Genomic DNA, 20894 nt, shown 5'->3' with positions numbered 1-20894 from the left:
AGCAGTTTCATGTTAAAAATCAGTGTTTCTCCAAAGATGTTCTGCACATCTGAAAACAAACAACCACAAACCTGATACATGTGCAAAGAGGATATGACGCCACTGCAGTGTTTTTCACAGAATTAGAGTGTATGGCCCAATTCCAATCTGATCCCTTACAGACTCACTGACTTAGAGGCGCGTTCATGTGAAGTGCGTGAGTGTGTGAGGGCTGTCCCATTGTCAAATCGTCAAGTCAGTGAGTCAGTGAGTGAGCCCTTTATGCCCCCTTACCGTAGGTCAGCATCGATGCAGACTTACGGTAAGGAAATTACCCACAGTTCATAGCGTTGTGACGTCAAATGCAGGGGTTGCCCTCTGAACACCGGTGTGTTAAAGTGTTAAAAAAAAAAAACTGTAAACAAATAAACATGGTCAGCAGATCTGCAAACGGTAACGATATAGATATATATATATAAGATAGATATCACTATATCACTTACAACACTTTTGATGCTAGTTTAGAAAAAACATATGGTAAAAACACAGTAAATTCATTATTTCAAACCTCTTGCCCATTTTGCAACGCAAGTGCTTGGATAAGGATTGACTGATCAGGGAGTCACACACGCCTTGTGTGTGCTGACAATAATTGATAAATGATCACACCCAGAGCCGCCAGTGTCAACAACATTTTGTAGAGAGGGGGATAAGTGCTGTCCCATTCCTATTTATAGCATCCAGAGCCCTTTCAGACTCTCAAACTCAATCACTTACAGTTGACGTCAGTTAAGTCAGTGAGGGTTCAGGGCTTGAGTCTTTAGGGGCCGGATTGGAATTGGGCCTATGTGTGATGGTAGCCGACGACATAGTGGGTTGTTCTGTGTCCTGTCTCTAAATTCAGAGTTTTTTGTGGGTCCATGAACGCAGCGCAGGCGGAGCTCTCCAGTTTGTACCTTGCAGGGTGGATAATTGATTTGTGGAGCTGTCCAGATCAGATCGATGAATGAGAAGCAGCTGCTGCGAGTGAATGCAAACTTTTAATTCAATTCAATTCAATTTTATTTATAAAGCAGATAAGGAAAAACTCCCCCCAAAAAACCCTTTAACGGGGACCCAGCAGAAGGAACGCCCAACAATCTGCTGCTCCATCTCTGCCCTAAATGTGCTCTGCGCTCTGGCAGTGTGGTGATACAAATAACCGGACAGTTTATATATTCCAATAGCGCTCCCAATGAGCAGTCCAACTCCAGAAATAGAAAATCTATTTGTGGTGGCAGGCGTTTTAATCGTGGCAGGCCGCCACAAATACTTAAATGTGTGGGAAACCCTGCACTGACAGGCGACGGACACGAAGCATGTCACGAACCTTGATTAAAATAACAGATTTCTTTGGGTTTGAACATTGTTGGAAAGGTTTGGGACAAGTAGGCACACAACTTAATGAAATGTATTGTAATTCTTAGACATTTTAATGTGGTAAAGTTACATATTTTATCTTTATATCATTTTAACATCCAATAAAGACATAAATCTTAACTCCTACAGTACACTGATTCTCACTGGAGAAGCCGCCAACTCGAATCATAATGACACTGCATATTTTTTACCCAAAGCAGTAAACTGGAAAAGATCCACTGTGAGAACTTTGGTCTTGTGCTGTACTTCCCCTTAAACATCTATCAGTTATTGTGTGACCAGAGTGAACCAAAGGTATTTTCCTCTCAAACACCTTCTGCCTTAATAATAATGAACAAAATAACATCAAATACGGCGAGGAGAGGAGTCTTCTGAGGACGTGGAATATTTGCAAGTGGAGAAAGGCGGCGAACACGAAGGTGTCAACCTCAGAGCGCTTTCAAGTGGTTGACTGGCTTCTCTTTCGCTCTGACTGTCCCTCTTTCATGTCACTTCTGTCTTTGTGAATCCTTCTCTGTCTCGCTCATAAAGGACACAGCTGCCAGTAATGCACTCTCTCTGCCTTCATCACTGCCAGTAACGGCCCCCCCCCCCCCCTCTCTCCTCACCTCCCCCCGTGCCCCTGATCTGTGCGAGCTCTCACGCCCCTCAGCCTTTTGCTCGGTGGTGATTTTTGTGACAATTGGATGTATTTGATTCACTAAAGCACCACAAACATCTGTGTTGGTTACAAGTGTGAAGTTCACACTGTGCATAGTTCACATTGCGTCACAAATAACTCTGAATGACGCCACACATCCAGGAAGCACAGCATAACCATATTGTCATATTTTTTCAAACAGTCTCCTTTATCTATTCCTGTCATCTTTATCTCTCTTCCTTCCACAAATGCACTGAAGGTGTGTGATTGTTTTCTGCACACAAGCTCTTACGTCTCGTGCTCGTACACAGTAGTATTTGCGTTTCCGTGCATAACTGTGTCAGATTTTCTTGCGAGTGTGTGTTAGTATGTCAGTGTGTGCCCTCTTTACCTGGTGCCACAGGGATCACCAGAAGGCTACTGAGGAGGACGGCCAGTCTGAGGCAGCACACACCTTTTAAATGCAGAGTACCTGAGCGTGTGTGGTGAATTACAAAATGCTCATGACACAAGACTGCTGTTTCTTCTAATGCAGGTGATTGACTGACCTCAATTTGCACCCTGATAAGGGTTATATCACAAATCCATCGAGATACTGGGACTGTAAGAGATGACAAAGCGATTTTGTTCAGCTACACACAACAGAAACATTTCCTGTGAGCTGCCTGTCATATATGCACATCAACAGATATAATATGAAGTGATCAGATAAAGTGAGCTGCGACTATGATTGCATTTTGTGCAGGATAGGCGGAAAGAACGTGAGTGGTCTCTGCTCTTTTTTTTTCCACTATTTCACTTCTGATTGTCAACCTCAAACAACAGGAAATCCACTGTGACCCACAACCTTTCACTGATCACACACACACAGCAGAATCACACACTGCTGCTCCTCCCTCATCAACTTCCACTGCAAATATAGCTCTGATATTTCTTTTTGTGACAACCTAACTGCACAGAATGTTATGTAAAGCAATCAGGTAAAGTCATGTCTTATTTTTGGGTGTTAAACTAAAACACCTGCAAAACAGTGAATCTTCCTTGGCAAGGCCTGAGAGAATCAAGACAGCAGTATCCAGTAAGTAAGTAGAAATAAACTTAAAAGCAGGTAAACTGTGAAGATCCTGTGAGGTTTCTTTGTGTCTCACCTTGTTATCTCTGGCCACAGGCTTAGACCAATCAAACCAACCATCTCCTGGTGTGTCCACATGCGTGTGTGCGTGTGTGTATAAGAGAGATGAAGAGATAAAAATACTGAAAAAGAACTAAACCACCTTTGTTTCTTCCATTTGTATTTTTTTTTTCAGTGACAGAAGAGGTTGTATTGTGTCTAGCAGCCAATATGGCAGAAAAACGGTGCTCATCTAACAAGAACATGTCCACTGAACAAAGGCAATAATTTATAACACATATTGTACACACACCTCCCAATATTCAAATATGCTTTAAAATGCCACGGCTCAGACCAGGGTTCGAGACCAACACAGCTGTGCTCCATTGACTCTAATACAATCGTTTCAGATTTCCTTCATTTTCAGGCTGGTTTTGTGGATTTGGAGCTAAATGTTGTGCCTGGGGCACGTCGTGTATTAATGATACTCGTTACCTGGAGAGGTTGGAAAAAGATATGTTTCTTCCCTGTTCCAAAATCAAACCCTGAAAAGTGTAGGGTTAGCTAGCTAGCTACTGAAGATACAGCCTACTGAATGTATACACATGCTGCTTTTGCTTTTTAATGATTATAACAGTGAAACAAAGGCCGACCCTGCTGTACAGGAACCAGTGAAGGGAAGCAGGGAAACTTTGCTGATATTCAACCAGCTATGTCTCAACGCATTGAGCGCAGATGAACATTGTTTGGCGGAGGAGGTCCAGGTGCTGGCAGCAGCACGGGGGCAAAGCCAAACACCGTTCATCTGCACACACTGCGATGCCACACAGCTGGTTCAATATCAGCAAAGTTTCCCTTTATATTCATTGTCTTGTGTGGCGATCAGCAGTGATGTGGTGGTTCACTTTTACACTGTGATCTGTAGCCTATAGTTTGGCTTTAGCTTCTAACTATCTTTGTCTTTTTAACCTGTTGTTGCTGCTGAGTCAGTTTGACATCCTGGATATATCCTTCAAACACAGACTGTAGACCCCTCTGTCTGCTTCTCTCTGGAATCACTCTTTCATTTCTCCAAAAATGTGATATTATTTCTTCAGGGAGTGCAGTTAGTTACAGTGTGAGCTCCATGCTTACTCCAACAGCTTGTCAGACCATTATTAATATTAAAGTGGCGTTGGCGTACCCCAGCATAAGCCGTTGCTCGACTGCTGTTGATAGGAACAATCAATATTAAACACTGTACTGCAACTTACAGCCTGTGGGCCAAATCTGGCCTAAGATAGGGTGCCAGGTGGCCCCCAAAGCATTTTCTAATTCACAATGAAAAGTAATGGATTCACACTGAGATTTTCTTTCTGTACTTTTAATGTAAATATGATGTCAGAGTGCATTAAATAGCACCAAAAATTGCCAGGGGAGGATCCACTGGACCACGTAACAGAGGTCCAGACTCAGCCTCCGATGTCCCCGTGTATACACCATAACTGTAAAGGCTGCTGTGATTGGTCCCTGTCCATCTGTCTTAAGCAAAAGTGGCCCCTGTGCAGAGCAAGTTGAGTATCACTGCTGTACTGTCTCCCTTTCATCACTTTCTAACTTTCAAATGTATTAAAAAGTGGAAAACTACAATGTGATATGTAGTCTGTGTTATGTAGGCTGTATCACTGTTGACTGTTGTAGGTTTTGTACGTCATAAAAAAGACCTTTGTTTCAGATGAGGGCGCCATCTTGTTTTCATCGCACCATGTTATCTGTACCTGCTACAGTAGGTTTTCAAGCAACAGCATTTGGACAAACTTATCAAGATAAACAACATATATTCACATGAATTCTGGATTACAGACCCTGATGCACTACCTCCATTCACATACCCAGACATTATAGATTATCATGTTTTGGACTGAATCCAATCAGTGTGTACACCTTGGTAATAGAAGGAACAGAGCCAGGGATGCAGCCATTTATCGGCCCCACATTGGTATCAGTCGATATTCACCTTGGACTCCATCAGGACAAAGGGACGCAGTAAAATCACTGTCAGGTGGACGCACACACGCACTCTATTGTTTTCCTGATGATGCTACATTGTGAACAGTAAATCCATGCTAACATAGACAGGAGGAGAGCTACCGTTAGCAGTTAGCAGCTGCTAACAGCAACTGCTGATGACGGTTGCATTGAGTAACATGATGATGAAGATGCTTTCAGTTTCTCTTCAGTAAAAATTTAGCAAAGATAAATTGTAATGTTCTCATGATGCATTCAAATGTAATCTTGTAAAATGCAGTTTTTGGCAAGAGACTTGAATAAATACAGCTATTTGAAATTTGTTGATGATTTCACAGCAATATAAAATAGATAAAATACATATTAAATTACAATTAGGATGTTTTATAGTAAAAAGGCTTTTGATGTAGTCAGAAAGAAGGTTATAATCAAGTTTTTTCACAAATGTGTATAATGGAATTTGTGCACATTCAAAGATGAGGGACTGAGTGAGTTCAGTGTCTTTTTTTTACAGTAATAATTTCATTGTTTTTCTGTCACAAAAGGGGGAATAAAAAGTTAGTTAATAATAAGTTAATAAAAAGTATTGTTTATCAGCCAAATTAATATTTGAAACATTGGTATCAGTGCAACCCTACACAGAGCATGTTCCTTAAAAATGGTGACTGCATCTTACACAGCGTGATGTACCTTCACATAATCTATCGCAGTGTTTCTCAAATGGTGTGCCGTGATGCCAGTCCAGATGTGTCATGGGATTTTGTGATAACCACACATTCATGTTGCAATATTCAGCTGGGCCTATACAAAAAGTTATGAATGAATGAATTTTTAATTGGCTGTATCAGTATGCTGTGTGCACCCATTCCCTAATAAAGAGGCAAACTCTGGCTAAAAGTGTGATTGAATTTAATTTGATTAAAAAAAAAACCCTCACAGGGGAACCTATTTGTCACTGTTTGTGTATGGAAATTGTAAGTGTGTGACACATCAAGAGCCCTGATTGGCAGCCAGTGTGAGGGGTGATTACATTAAAAAGGAGAAAGCTGTGAGCAGGACAATGGGTCGCTTATTTGTATGGAGCAAATTACAACAAAGCACCAGTGAAGACACCTACCACTGAGAGAAAAAAAAGAGACAGTAGACTGTATATGAAAGCTACTGGTCTTATTTTTCCTATTTTAATTATCTTATGTCGTGATAAGAGTGAGAACACATGTTGTAGAAGCTACTGTGCACAGATATAAATACAGGTGTGCTTTGAGATTTTGGCTCACCCTTTGGTGTGCCTTGGGCCCAACAAGTGTGAAACACTGCTCTTTAGTACATCATAAAAGTCTTGGTATGTGCACTTTTTCATGTGTGGCCCTAAATCATATGCTGGCACTCAGTCATCAAAACGTTAAGAACCCCTGATCTAAGACTTCTGTTTCAAAATGCTCAAAAACTGTCTCTTTAGCTGGAAATTTTCTTAAATCTTCTTCTAAGGGAAATTCCCCCAAGGCCGCCATCAAGGGCTGGGTCCCAGATTGTGTAAGCTGAAAATGGTCCACCCCAACAGGTGGTTACAGCCTTGACACTGACACTAAAACTGCACTTTTTTTTAACTTGCAAATGCCTGAATAGCAGATATTGGTTTACACTCATGTGGCAGGCCTGTTTAACCACTCAGCATGACCCAATTAACAGGGTTAAAAATATGTTTCTACTGTAAATGACATGTCCTCAATCAGTGAAATGAAGATACATTTTGCTCTCCAGTTCGGTTGATTCAAACTGCACTTTTTACTTCAGCTGCATGATGTCGTAGTTCCCATTATCTCTCGACTAACCTTCAACATTTCATATTTCAGTTGCATTCCAGTAAGACCGTGTACAGTATGAAACCAACCATAAACACACCACACAACGACGTATTAACACATTCTGTCTGAAGTTGCATCAGTTACGCAAAACAACCAATCCAATCGATTTAAACTGAAATCACTGCGCTGTGTTCAAGGTGGTGTTCAGATGTGAGGAGGTTTGAGTACAGTAGATGTTCAGTGGTGGTTTGTCAAAAATAAAAGAGTGCCACCTCCCACACTTCCGCACACAAAGTATACTCAGACGTTGTTGCACAGAAAAGGACTGATTTACGTCTTTTGATCAGGATTTAAAGTTATCAATCACTCAAAAAGCACAGTTGTCAGAATCGTCGTACAAACAGTGGAAGCTTCCGTTTATGACAACAAACAGAGATTATGAAACATTCACAGGTTTCTTATGAGTGTGATCACTTCCTGCTGAGCACTGGACAATAACTTGGGTTCTTGATTTTTGTGGCTGTCAAAGTTGATGTCAAGACCTCCTTATATGATAGATCACGAACAACAAGACAACAGCGATATCACCTAAAATAAATACACTGAGGAGATCATAAGAGACGTATGGAAAGGTTTTATATCTGGATTCCAACCTAGAAAGAGTTTATTTCAGTGCTCTAACCACTTTCGTGTGTGTGTGTGTGTGTGTGTGTGTGTGTGTGTGTGTGTGTGTGTGTGTGTGTGTGCGTGTGTGTGTGTGCGCGTGTAGGTGGGGGTGGTGGGTGGACGATACAGATTGCCACTCTCAACTCCTCATTCTCAGCCTAAAATCACTCCGTCAGCAGTTTGTTCTTTGCACTGTAAACGGACAAAAAACCTCAACTTTCCTCTGACGGAAGCTTACCTTTGGTACACACGCAAGCAAAAGTGCAAACAAAGTTTGTATACACACCTCACACCTATACACACACACACACACACACACACACGCACCGACTAACAAACAGATTGTTTTGTCTCACAAACACAGACTGCTCAGGTTTTCAAACAGCGCAAAAGGTTACGAGGATTCAGTTTTGAATAATTTTATGTTTCCACAGCACCACTGTAAGTGAAATGTTTTCCATAACTTACATGAAGTGATTTGAATCTTCTCATTTTAAATAATTATAATAAAGAAAGGCTTGTTTTACTTTTTAAAGATTTTGAGTTAAAACAGTCATCATCACTTCAGTTATTACTTTGTATCTTCTATTGTATCAAACTTATATGGAGGGATTAAACTGAGACATCTTTGTACTTAACACAGTAAAATACTATACATAATATACATACTTTTCTCATTCAGAAATGCAGCAAATTAAAGGTACATGTCACAACAAATCTAACTTTAGATTCACAAGCGGAAAAGGATCTAAGCGAAGCAATAACTGTGTACAACGCCTCACCTCTCTGTCTAACAGAGCACTATCAACTTTATAGTTTCCGTCCCAACCAAACAATAACTTTGCACGTCAGTTTTATTCTCCAACTCTACCTCACTGCATCCTCAAAACTAAAACTTCAGCAGCTGTGCAAATTTGCTGAATATATAGCGATGTCAGTGTTTATATTTCAGTGTATTTATAGTGTATTATAGTGTATTCTTTATATTGTATATTCAATAGATATTCTATAGATATATATCTTTCACTTACAGAGTATGCTACGGTTTATTATTATTATTTTTCTAAAGATAAATATTTATATTTATCTCCCCTAGTGAGATATGCTCTGTGCAATGCATACATAAATAAATAAAATCTATCTATCTATCTATCTATCTATAGAGCTCAGACAATTACTCTGACTGACTGAAACAAATTAAAAATATGATAGCCAGAATTAATTTCCTTTATGAAACGCATTATTTTTTAACTCACTTTAAACTTCATTTAGGTATCTTTCAGCAAAAGTTAAAAAAGTAAATAGATATACATAAAAATAAAGAAATTAAAGAAAGGTAATAGTTATTGCCAATAATGACAAACTGTACTGTTTAGTAAAGAGTATTCCCTACTACTCATCTGTAGTGAATATTTTTTACTAAATATTTCTGGTCACACATATTTCAGTGCTGGCAGCAGCGGCTCTGCAGGTGTCAGACATCTTAATGTTTTATCATCAAACTGTGTCTTTGTTACATAAATGTGAGAACACCTCCACTACCGAGTTTCATTCATTATTTGACAACAACAAAGTGAGAAAAACTACCTACAGTGAGTTATCTGAGGAAAAAGCTTAATCTGATCTGAACATTAATTTACATCAGATTTTGTTTGACTTTGAAGTGCAGGCTGTACATGGAGGTGTTTGAAAGAGGTAATGTTTTGACAGAGGCAAAGGTTATGATTCAGCCAAAGTTTTGTATTTCTTTTACCATATTTTGGGGGGGAATGTGTCACCTGCGATTTTGATGTCAGCTTTGATCTTAAAGCCAACCGCTTTTTCTGCTTTTGGAAGTGCTGTGCAGAGGAACAAGGAAATCCTTTCTGATAAAGAAACTGTGTAAATGTCTGCACAGGAATCCCCCGAACACAACAACAAAGCCATACGAAAAGTGTGTGTGCGTAAATTCAGTTGGCATCAAGACCACTGTGACTGTGTAACATTTAAGATGATTGCGTATTTATTAATGAAATGAAGACACAAAAATATGAGGTTACAATTTCCAGCGATGGAAGCCTCCATCTCTCACACATTATCCACCCACAGCTGCACGGCAAAGACACACTATATCTCCGCGCCATCTAAAAAGCAGCTGTGTGTGCCTCTGCATCTATTTGTGTGTGTGTGTGTGTGTGTGTGTGTGCATGTTGCAAGAGAGAAAGTGTGTGTAAGCAACTTAGAGATGATCACTTCTCATTGTTCGTCGCTCGTCGCTCTGCGTGCTTTCACTCTGTTCATTTTGAATGACTTTGCATAACAAATTAAATGTTTTAACGTCGTCATTATCACATTTTAACAACATATCAGTATTTCCTCTGCATCTTGTCTTCTGTGTATGTGTGAAGTCAGTCCATTCAGACTGATGCACTGCGGTTGTGAAGCATCCTGTTTTCCTGTCTCTTTCGTTTTTGCGCTGGTTAGAATTCGGTGGAAGTGTCTGCAAAAGGGTTTGTAACATCTCTAACGTCACACAATAACCTGCCCCCTGGGTCTCAATTAGACGTTACTTGTGTTACTTATCATAGAAATGTGATGACGTTTTGCAGAAACTTAAAACCTATAACATCTGTTTCCAAAAAGTACATTTTATCATATTGCAGTCCGATTCTCAAGATCATAGGAGAGCTCAGCCTCTTGCCGGAGATGCATGTGGGAGGCAAAGAGGGACGAAATATCTTAGACATGATTCAGATCTTAAATCCATCAAAGGGAGCTCAAAACTGAGTCACGCTACCAAACCCCAGAACTGAAACACATATCGATGTGAACGTACCCGACAACAAGCCAATCAAGAACTCTGTAAAGACCCAATAAAATTTCAAAGCAAATAACAACATCTGCCGTCGTATGACGACTTTAAAGCGTGTGCATGCAAAGACGTGTGCGTGGATTTGTTTCACCTGGAAATACAGCTGACTGAAGCCCAAGCATCAAATAAAACGTTAAAATTAGCTCGACGTATGTGCAAAATTGTGAAACTTGGAGCCACTTTGAACTTGAAGCTGAGGAAACCTGAACAAAATGCTTCATCACACACACATGCAAAGTTATTTCAGGGATTTGTTGAGAGCTTTATATAAAAAACAGATGTTTAAAACCTAACCTGTAACGATATGTTGCGTCACAAACATCAGGTCGCAGTCGTATCGTCACTCTCAACGTTATATATAATCAAAGTGGATTGGAGAGGAACTTAAAAAGCATGCATCTGATCTGATTGATAAAATATCTTTGACTTGGCTGCCCACACACACACACGCACACACACACACACACCAAAGAACTTCATCCCTACCTCGCATCATCCTCACTCCTCCACTTGTCTCAGACGTGTGTCCCACTTTCACAAACAAACTCGTCCTCTCACTTTGTCTATCACTGCTCTCTCTTTCGACACACTTCTTTTTTCTTTCAATAACTTTCTTCTTTTCCCCTTCGTCCTTGAGCGAGCTGTGTCAGGTGCTCACTGCAGCTTCAGCGCACATATTCAGACTTTTGAGTGTCAGTCACCGCCTCACCTTCCTTGTTAGCGTGTGTGTGTGTGTGAGAGAGAGAGAAGACAGAGACAAAGAAAAGGGGGGGACTGTCCCCTGCCCTGGCTTCATTCTCAAGGTACTTTTTCCTTATACCTTTGTTGTTATCCTTCACCCCCTCACTCGCTACCATCACACATTTATAAAAAACAAAGAGATCAGCTTTATAGTGTCTGGCACCTTTAAGAGTCTCCCTGAGAATTTAAATCGAAACATTTTCAACAGGAATAACCGAGGGATGCGGTAAAAACATGCAAGTCAAAGACACATTACAGTAAAGTAAGACTTCATTTCTTCTCTAACTCACACTAGTGATTTCAATTTTGATTTTTTATGTTGTTCTGTTGATGCTCATGATGCACATGGGTGTCTCTTTAAACTGACAGCAATTATAAAAAGATATTTTACTTGAGTAGAAGTAGCAACACCACACCCTTGAATCACTTACTTACAGGTAAACGTTCTGATGTTTTAATTATGTAGAAGTGCTGAAACATTACGACATATCATTGGCTTATCGGTGCATTAAGATGTGTGAGGCATGTTTGTCTCTCCTGTCTTACCTATAAACTTACTAGCTACTGAATTAACTATCAAAGGGCTGTGGGTGACGCAAGAGCACAAGGACAGCTTCTCCGTATCACTTGATCCACTTTTAATGTCTGAAAAAGAACGTAGGACAACTGAACATCGACAGCAACAGTGGCATCTCTCGTCTTATACATGTATCACTCTACCAAACTTCCTCATTACTCTTATTACCTGTACTTAAGGTGATTTTAAATAGTTTCAAATTTAACATAAAGAGCAAAATAACACATGTAAACAATATATGAATGTAGTTAATATTAAATTATGTAGATACAAAATAATGAACAATCTACTGGATACGTCCTCATGAAAATAAATCTCATCTCACAGATGTAAACAGCATTTCAATGTTGTTGTCAGGGTGGATCTAATTTTAACGAGGCCTGCTTGGTTAGCTTAATCTATGAGAATGCATTACATGTGATGAGCTTGTCATGTGTTTGTATGTAAAATGCTGATCTTCAAAGTATCTGTCATATTAATCATGTAGTGGAGACAAAGAAAGTTGTAGGAAATGGAAATCTTCAAGAACAGTGCATGTGGTCGTGCTGTTTCAATACCAGTTTCAGAATTAGCCCCGATACTGCATAAAATGCTGGGTCGGGTGTTGAAAAGTAGAGTATACGCAATTCTATGCATCCCACATAATTTTTTAATAGACTTTAAAGTAGTTTTACAGCTACAAAAAATGCAGTTTTCCTGGAACTCGTCTTTACTGCTCTAGAATAGTAGCCCACACAGTAAGCTGCACTGAGCAGCCACTGGCAGCTACTGTTACTGTAAATCAATAGTGCAGCATTAGCTGTTAGCAAGGTGTCAGTTTTGCAATTCCTCTGGTATTTATTCTCTGTATGCAATTGTTCATGTTTTACAAAGGGTTTAATCTGAGCCAGGCCAACAATTACAGCAATTAATTCACATCCATACAGGGTTAGTGGTTAGGGCTGCAAGGATTAGTCGATTAATCGATGACTAATTGCATATTAAAATAATCGGTGACTATTTTAGTAGTCTACTAATCGGTTTCTTAGAGAAGTATTATAAAAGTACCCCAAAATACTCCTATTGCAGCTTCTTATGTTCAAATATTGGCAGCTTTACACACTCTCCCATGATGGTGAACTAAAACCCTTTGGTGTGAGTACAAAACAAGACATTAGATGACATAATTTTGGAGGTTGCGAGAGACAGGCCGACATTTTTCAACATTTTAACACATTTTTTGATAAAATGATTAGTCGACTAATCGAAGAAATAATCGACAGATTAGTCGACGATGAAAATAATCGTTAGTTGCAGCCCCATTAGTGGTATGTAGCCGTTCTTTTTTTATTGCAGTGGTATCGGATCAGCACTAGGAAAGGTATCAGAACTGGTAGGAAAAAAATGGTACTGGGACATCTCTACTTTATCTGTCTCTACTCTATCACCCCTCCATCTACAGCACCTGACTGATGCACCGAACGACACAAGTCCGCCACGACTCCCCCGCCCTCTCCCTCCTTACTGCTAACCTCCAACACAAACTCCCAAAATGATCCCTCCTCTCAGTCTGGCTTTATATCCATGCGCACTCACTCACAAGCAACAATCAATAAAACAATTATTATAATTTCTGCTCAATATGCTTATCATCACACCACCTAACATGAAGGTTGGTGGTGTGTTACGCACAGCATATCCACGCGAGATAACACGCCCAGGTGTGCTAAAGTTGTGGCAGAAAGTGTTAAACCAGAGAGGTTAAAAAAAGACGAGACGTTATCGCTGTCATCTGCGTTCAGATGCCAAAGTGCCAAAGCCATAGTAGCTGGTATTTTCATCACTGTGTGTGTGTGTGTGTGTGTGTGTGAGGGGGGCAGCACAGGTGCAACACACAGCACGCAGACTATGTTGCTAATGGCCCAACTCCAGCGACACCACTGTGTGTGTGTGCGTGTGTGTGCGTGTGTGTGTGTGTGTGTGTGTGTGTGTGTGTGTGTGTTGCTGTACAGGTGCATGTTGTATGTTCACTAACTATGAAGTCAACCACAATGCATGCACAAATATCTAGCACAAACACAAGCAATGTCACTACCACATACAGGCACACACACACACACACACACACACACATGCTAACGCGCAGCATTTCACAGAACACTTACTCAGATGAGTCTTCTTGGACACGGCTCCTCCTGAGGGAGAAATAAATGTAGTTAGTGATTCAAAACTACACAACACTTATTGTAAATCTAAGCTTCTCTACAAAATGTACTACGTATGAACAAGCGGGTGAATATTTTAGAAACAGAGAGACAACACACAGTGTTCTCATGAGCTTTACAGATTAAACTGTCTAAACCAGTTTAAACTGAACCCAGGATTAAACGGCACATTGGCGCTTTTTAAAGAGGGTTAGATCTGATTTTAAATCTGGGATTTTTTTTTTTAAACCTGCCAGTGTTAGAAAATAGCTCAGTACATTTACACTCAAGTACAGTTTTTGCATATTTGTACTTTACTTGATAAGACAGGCAAGTATTTATATAGCACCTTATCAAATGTTATTCAAACAAGCAAAAGATAACAAAAATAAAAAGGTTTTTTTTTTTTAGTGTGGAATAAAATAAGATAAATAAAAGCACAGGCAAGTTTAATAAAAGTACAGAGGTGTTTGAAAACCAAATTGATCAAATAAAATTACCATAAAATCTGTTCAATAAGAAGCTGTCGGGAAAAAAATCTTTCTTAGTTTAGAGATGCAACATGGAAGTACAGCTTACATGTTAATGCACCAATAATTATGGATCAATAATATAATATAACATTGAGAGAGAGGGTGTTGTGTATGATTAGTGCTTTTATTTTTGGAGTACATTTTGTTGCCAATACGTCTGCTATTTAAGTAGAAATTCAAACACAGGACTTTTAGTCATAATGTTGTTGTTTTTTTTAAATATATTTACATATGATTTCTTTTTGCTATGTTTACCATGTGAAAACGTCTTCCAGCACTGAAACCTGCACTGCACCAAGGTTAGCTTCACAAGGAGACATCATGCAACAGTGTGAATCATTGCGGTGTTCAAATGAAACCCAAAAATGAGCATCTAACAGTGTGAAACCCTAAAAATTAAAAACACAGGGTCATCATTTAAACATGGGATTAAAAGAAGCTAACATGAAATGCGACAGAGACTAACCCGGGGCTTCATGTTAGAGATCCAGCTGTGATAAACTCCTCGTTGTTAATGGCGGTTTGGCGCTGCGTTTTCAGATCGCACTACTTTTTGTCAGTATAAAAGAAGGCCTTTGGACAGATAAGAAGCCCTACTGAGAACAGGGAGGTTGAATTAGAGGATTCCTATTTACACTGTTGTGCGTCCTAAGTTTGTGTGACTCTTCGGCACCCACACACACACACACCACCAACCCCCCCCCCCCCACACACACACACACACACACACACACACACAGAGGCAGAGGCAGAGGAAGGTGGGTGTCTGTGAAGCAATAGGTCCTCTGTTTTTTTGTCAACCTGTGTGACCGCAATTGTGAGAAAGTCTGAATTGCAGTGAGTGTGAGTAAACACGCGAAGGGTTGATTCTGACCCAGGGGGGTTTATTTCTGGTGTTGCATGCATGTCTGTGTGTGTGAGACAGAGAGGTTTGAAGGCAGAGTGGAGATTAGTATCAATGGAAGACGTAGAGCTAGCCGGTCTTTGTCTGGCGCCAGATCAGGCCCTCTGTGGTTTTCACTGTTTTCCTCCCCTCATCAAATCAGTTTTGCTTCATAAGCAGAAAGCATGGAATGAAAGCAGAGCAGTGCACTGCACACACACGCGGAAAATGTAAAGAAATTTCAACACTAACCGAGTGAACGTTTGAAGGGGTTCGCGAAATAAAATGGAAAACATTTAAGTTAAATGAAATCATACTTTGAAAGGAACTTTTACAGCTAAATAAAAACATCATTTCCAAACTGAGAGTGATTTTTTGAACTCTTTGATGGGTTTTAAATGTTTCCAAACTTTATAAGTCAAAATGTGACATGAGCACTGCAATAATGTGGTTTCAGCAGAGAGTGTAAAGACTGATTGTCCTTCTTTTGTTACAGAAATGCACAAAAAAATCTTCCATAAAATATGTTGAGAACATTTTTAAGTTTTTTTTTAAATCTGGCAACCAAACTTAGAAGATTAACTGCTCATTGGTTTTGTTCTTCAGTAAGTCACACACTTTTTTTAACAGAAATGAGCCAGGTGAAATGATTTAAAGTCAGCTGCAACACGCTGAATTTCAGGCCCTGCTACTTCTATTTCTGAAATGTGGCATTGATGATTTGAACTTATTAAAGGTGATCTCCACGCTGAGTGGAATTAACTGTTTGTGGTCAGTGGCTAGTGGTGAGAAAAACAAAAATCTGATGCAATCGAAAACATCGGCTTCTGTACAAATTAAATGTGACACAGCATGTACACTTTTAGCAAGACACACCTGTCAGCCAGGCCAGAAACCCACCACCATGTACACACACACACACACACACACACACACTGTACACGTACATGACCCGGCTGGGGCACAAACATCAACACAACTCATCAGTCAAAATCTCACTAACGTCTCTACACTCTGACATCTAAGCTGACTGCTGAAGTGACAGTTGCTGTGTTACATAACAGCACTGAAGACCACTGAACCCAAAGAGTAGGCCGACAACTTGCCTGAATATAAACCATGAGACAAACAGTACAGAAAAGATACAAAACATAACACATATTTAATTTATTACCTTCCCAGTACTCTCCGACCCTCGTGCCAATGTAACATAGAGTGTGTAGTGTAAAAGAAGTCACAGAGGCAGGTGGTGTTATAAGTCTGTGAGGGTCAGAATAAAAAAAATAAGCAAATCACAAAATAAAAAAGTAATGTGCTAAAAGGGAAAAAAATATGATATACAATGAAAATGAAGATAAATGGAATGATTGAAACAAAAATACATATGTATAAATTTAAAGCAGGCGTGATAAAGCAGGTTTGGATGTTGGGTCAGGGTACTAAAAAGCGCAATTAGCCTTTAGTCTTTTGTGCCAGTTGAGCTCCATAAATTATGAGGAAGTCATAAATCTTGCACTGACTGCTAACAAACAAACAAAAAAATACAAATAAAAGGAAAAAAATAAGCATAATTTTGAGCCAATCTTAAACTATAGCAATGGTGGTCAATGAGGGGAAACAAAATTTGGGGCAAAATGCTTCGTCTTTTTAACTGGTGTGATAAAATAAAAGTGTGACAAAATAAAAGCAGGAATCACAATCGTGAGGTGAATACAAAATGTTTGTAGAAAACAATACATTATTATTTACTGTGAACATGTTGGCCCAAATGTGACTGACCAAATGTTTAAAAATGACTTTGAAGAGTTTCACAGTACATTAGAAGAAAGGCTAAAATGTTCGTGAATTTTAGACCTGAAAGTGTTTTGGGTTGATAAATTAATTTGTATTAATTATTAATTCGAAGACATCCGAAGAGGCCGGAAGCCTGATGTCACTTTGGTTTACAGCAAATGCAACTATCAATGATTTTCATTGTTGATTAATATGTCGATCAACTAATTAGCTGTTTGATCTATAAAATGTCCGAAAATGGTGAAAAACGTCGATCAAGGTTTCCTAAAGCCCAAGAAGACATCAAAGATAGACAGTTTACTGTCAATTGAGAACTAATCGAATAATCATTGCAGCTCTAGTTTACAGAGAGATGCTTAAGGGTGATACTATTGTGACAACAAACACCAATATTAAGTTAACAAATGACTGCCGAATAACATAAAGTATGGAGAAGAGGAAGGGACCCACAACAGATCCCTGAGGAACACCACAGACAGTTTGTATCCAATATTGAATGGGAGCAGAGTTTCACATATACAAGCAGGAGGAAATGCAATTTGGAGCAGTACTTGAGAATCAAACCAAGCACTCGAGAAAAATGAATAGACACCCACAACAGCCACTAAAACCAAGACACTCATCACCTTAAGAAGAGCCATCTCAGCAGAATGAAAAACTCGACAACCACACTGAAACTCCACTTTAACCAGATTGAAACACCCTTACAGCAGTTCCAGTATCTGTTAAATTAGCTGATGTTGATGTTTTACTAAAATCTTTAACCCCTTACCCACTATGTGCCTTTAAGGTTGTTAAAATGATGACTCAGACTTTATTTGGTATATTTGGAGCATTTGTGAGGATTGGGTTTGAGCAGTGTTTGGCTGCACAGCATGAGTCTGACTGACCTGAGGCAGGACAGTGAGGTTGAATGCACCTTATACACACTGCACAGCATTGCACAGCACTGCTTTAAATGCCAAATGCCTATTGTCACTTTTTCTGAAAATGGTCACTGCTGATGTGTGATGTGTGAGTGTCATACTGGACTTGTAGTTTGTGATTTATCTTTTTTATTTGTATTTAATTGATGTCTGTTTTATGGTATTAGTATTTATTAATTTAGTGGAACGACCCCCCCGCAAGCACTGTTGTATGTTTGGTGAGATGACAATTAAAGCCTGATTTGATTTGATTTAATAATAACAACTGTGGTCTAATATAAAAAATTCAATTTTATTTCAACTTAAACTGAACATGACACTAAAGAAAAGACAGTTTGCACCGTGTTTGTGTTCATTTGTGTAACACATAAAATCAAGGCTGCGACTAGCGATTTTTTTCATCGCCACCTCACCTGCTCATTATTTTTCTTGAATAATCCATCAATTGTTTTATTATTAAATGTCAGGTGACAGGTTAAAGGTGACAGCTTCAAATGGTCTTTATTCAACCAGCAGTGCCTAAATCCCAGACTAGTCATTTTATCATGATGACAAAGAAAAGCGTCAAATTCTCACATTTAAGAAGGATGAACAGGCTAATGTTCTGCTTTTTTGCTTTAAAAACAGTAAAAATGACATTCACATCATAGTGTCTGATGGAGCTGGTGGTGAATCGGAGAAATATCTGGCAAAGCAGAAACAAATAGATATACAGAAAGGTGACTTTCTGTCTATCAGAGGTCTGAAGCAGAGCTGCTGGCTTGAAACATTAGCAATAACACCGTTGTAACAAGAGGACTTGATGTGTAGATCTGTTTGTTTCTACTCTGACTTTCTTGCCTTAAAATTATTAAAACAATTAATCATCGTTCATTTCTTTTAATGTCAAATGGCATCACATATGCATAATATAAGGCATTTATGTAAAGAAACAGAGGTGAAAGGTAACCAGCTCTATCTGCAAGGCTTGCTATCGCTAGCATTGGTGAACTATTTCAGTAAAATTCAAAATGCAGGCATTATAATGGAGTATTATTCAACTGTGATCCTTATGTGAGTAAATAGTATAGTTGCGGTCCAACGACTGTATAAAAAGACACTTCCTTTCTCTTCCCTCAACACTTCACATCCATCAGACATGAGCGACGATGTTCATATCCTTGATGCACCAAACTGTGTTGCCATCATAGACTGTATATATGTTGCCATGCTATGAGAGCAGTAGGAGAGGTGTGCAGTGGGTTTCTGTGGCAGAGGGACAAGGTGTCTTATCTCAAGTGACTGCCAACAGTTTGATTTTAGCTGGGCAGAGGCTCTGAATAGCAACACACTGACCAAAACCAGAAGCAAAAATAAGAACTAATCCCAGAGGATTACTTCAGCTTACTGCCATTCTTACCCACTCACAGCACCTTAACCACACTCCAGTGAGAGGGATGAGGAGGGTTAATTGGGTAAAGATGGATGAAAGTGCAGGGAAAGGAGATAATAGTAGACACTGTGACGGGCAAGACAGAAGCAGAGAGACACAGCCTGTGCAGGAAAGGTGAGCAGAAAGAGTAGGAGTAGAGAGGAGGAGGTGGAGGTGGGTGGGAGTGGGTAAAGCATGGCATGCTGGGAGATAAGACGTGTGTAAAAGAGAGACTTAAGCATGTTACTATAAGACTAAAAATCAGCTGTAGGTTGGTAAAACAAGCTGCATGCCACCACAGGTGTGGATTTCAGGGGACACAGGGGAACTTAAAGTGATTTCTATTGTAAATGAATGCAAAAAAAATACTAAGATGCAGGAAATTAATTGTTTAATGCTCAGAATTTGTTGATGTGTTGATGTTGTTGATGTTGAAACAACCCCTGCACCCTTGCATGCCACTTGCAGAGGCATCGGGCCACACATGCTGCAGGATAAAACCTCAGGGATGGATCCTCTTACCTCTTTTGATGGGGCTGTCAGCGGGGGGCACGTCGGGCTCCTCATATTCCATAACTCTCCTCTCAAAACACGGGGCGGCCCTACACACTCACACACCTCTCACTCACACACACAAACCACAAACCCCTGCCAAGTCAGTCGGTTATAAACTCCACCTGCCGCCATTTGACACAGACATGACCAAACTGGAGCTCATACTACCTGTTGGTTCTTCTAGCGCCCGGGCCGGCGCAGGCATTTGAAAACATGCACTGCCATCTCGCCTCCTTCCTGTCCTTACAGCGGGTCCCAAAACTCGGTCGTCATCATCTCTCGCCCCCTCTCTCTCTGTCAGCCTCCCTTTTGTTCAACAGTACACCTCCTCTTGTTTTGAAATAATTTAATTCCCCCCGAGGCAGCAGCAGCAGAGAGAAGAGAGTGCAGCTGGACCGGCCGGCCGTTCACAAGCCGTGCGCCCCGGTCTCCCCCCCCCCCCCCGTCCCTCCATGAGCTCTCTGTGCGCCCTGACCGTCCCAGGCTGGAGAGAGTTATGTCACCGGCTGTTACGTAATAGCAGCGGATCGGGTTTTGCTTTGTAGTGCTCAGTTGAGAAATATAATCCCATGTTGCTGCCACAAATTTCCGCCACACTAATCGAGAAAATACAACGCACTGAGGAGACATTAAAATCCACTGCAGGTTTGGCCTTTTACTTCACACTCACATCTAAAATGAATATTAAATTCCATAAAGTCCCTCTTCATATGATGGTATTATTCTAGTGACTTGTTAAAACCACCTGCAGGGCTCTGTGCATGCAATATAACATGCAGGGGGGTTGTTTTGATAATGGTAGGATATGCAGAA

The 20894-nt window shown here is 40.0% G+C and overlaps 1 protein-coding gene across 4 annotated transcripts in view; it reads right to left on the bottom strand.

The window, feature by feature from the left end:
• rorc (RAR-related orphan receptor C) overlaps nt 1-20508 on the bottom strand; it is a 29153-nt gene extending 8645 nt beyond the window's left edge. Inside the window, exons 1-3 of one of the 4 annotated variants that reach the window (XM_033639759.2) lie at nt 20250-20508; nt 20049-20174; nt 13941-13970 (exon numbers count right to left, since the gene is read on the bottom strand). In XM_033639759.2, coding sequence (XP_033495650.2) covers nt 13941-13970; nt 20049-20100 — 82 coding nt within the window. In that variant the 5' untranslated portion in view covers nt 20101-20174; nt 20250-20508. Of the gene's footprint in view, nt 1-10964; nt 11179-13940; nt 13971-20048; nt 20175-20249 lie in introns of those variants that run through there. The other 3 variants (XM_033639758.2, XM_078171540.1, XM_033639760.2) reach the window with 3 other exon arrangements.
• Nucleotides 20509-20894: the final 386 nt, after the last annotated feature.

This window comes from Epinephelus lanceolatus, chromosome 10, assembly GCF_041903045.1.
Source record: "Epinephelus lanceolatus isolate andai-2023 chromosome 10, ASM4190304v1, whole genome shotgun sequence".
Lineage (NCBI taxonomy): Eukaryota > Metazoa > Chordata > Actinopteri > Perciformes > Serranidae > Epinephelus > Epinephelus lanceolatus.
The sequence above is the reverse complement of the archived record's forward strand: the minus strand, read 5'-3'. Positions and strand labels throughout refer to the sequence as shown.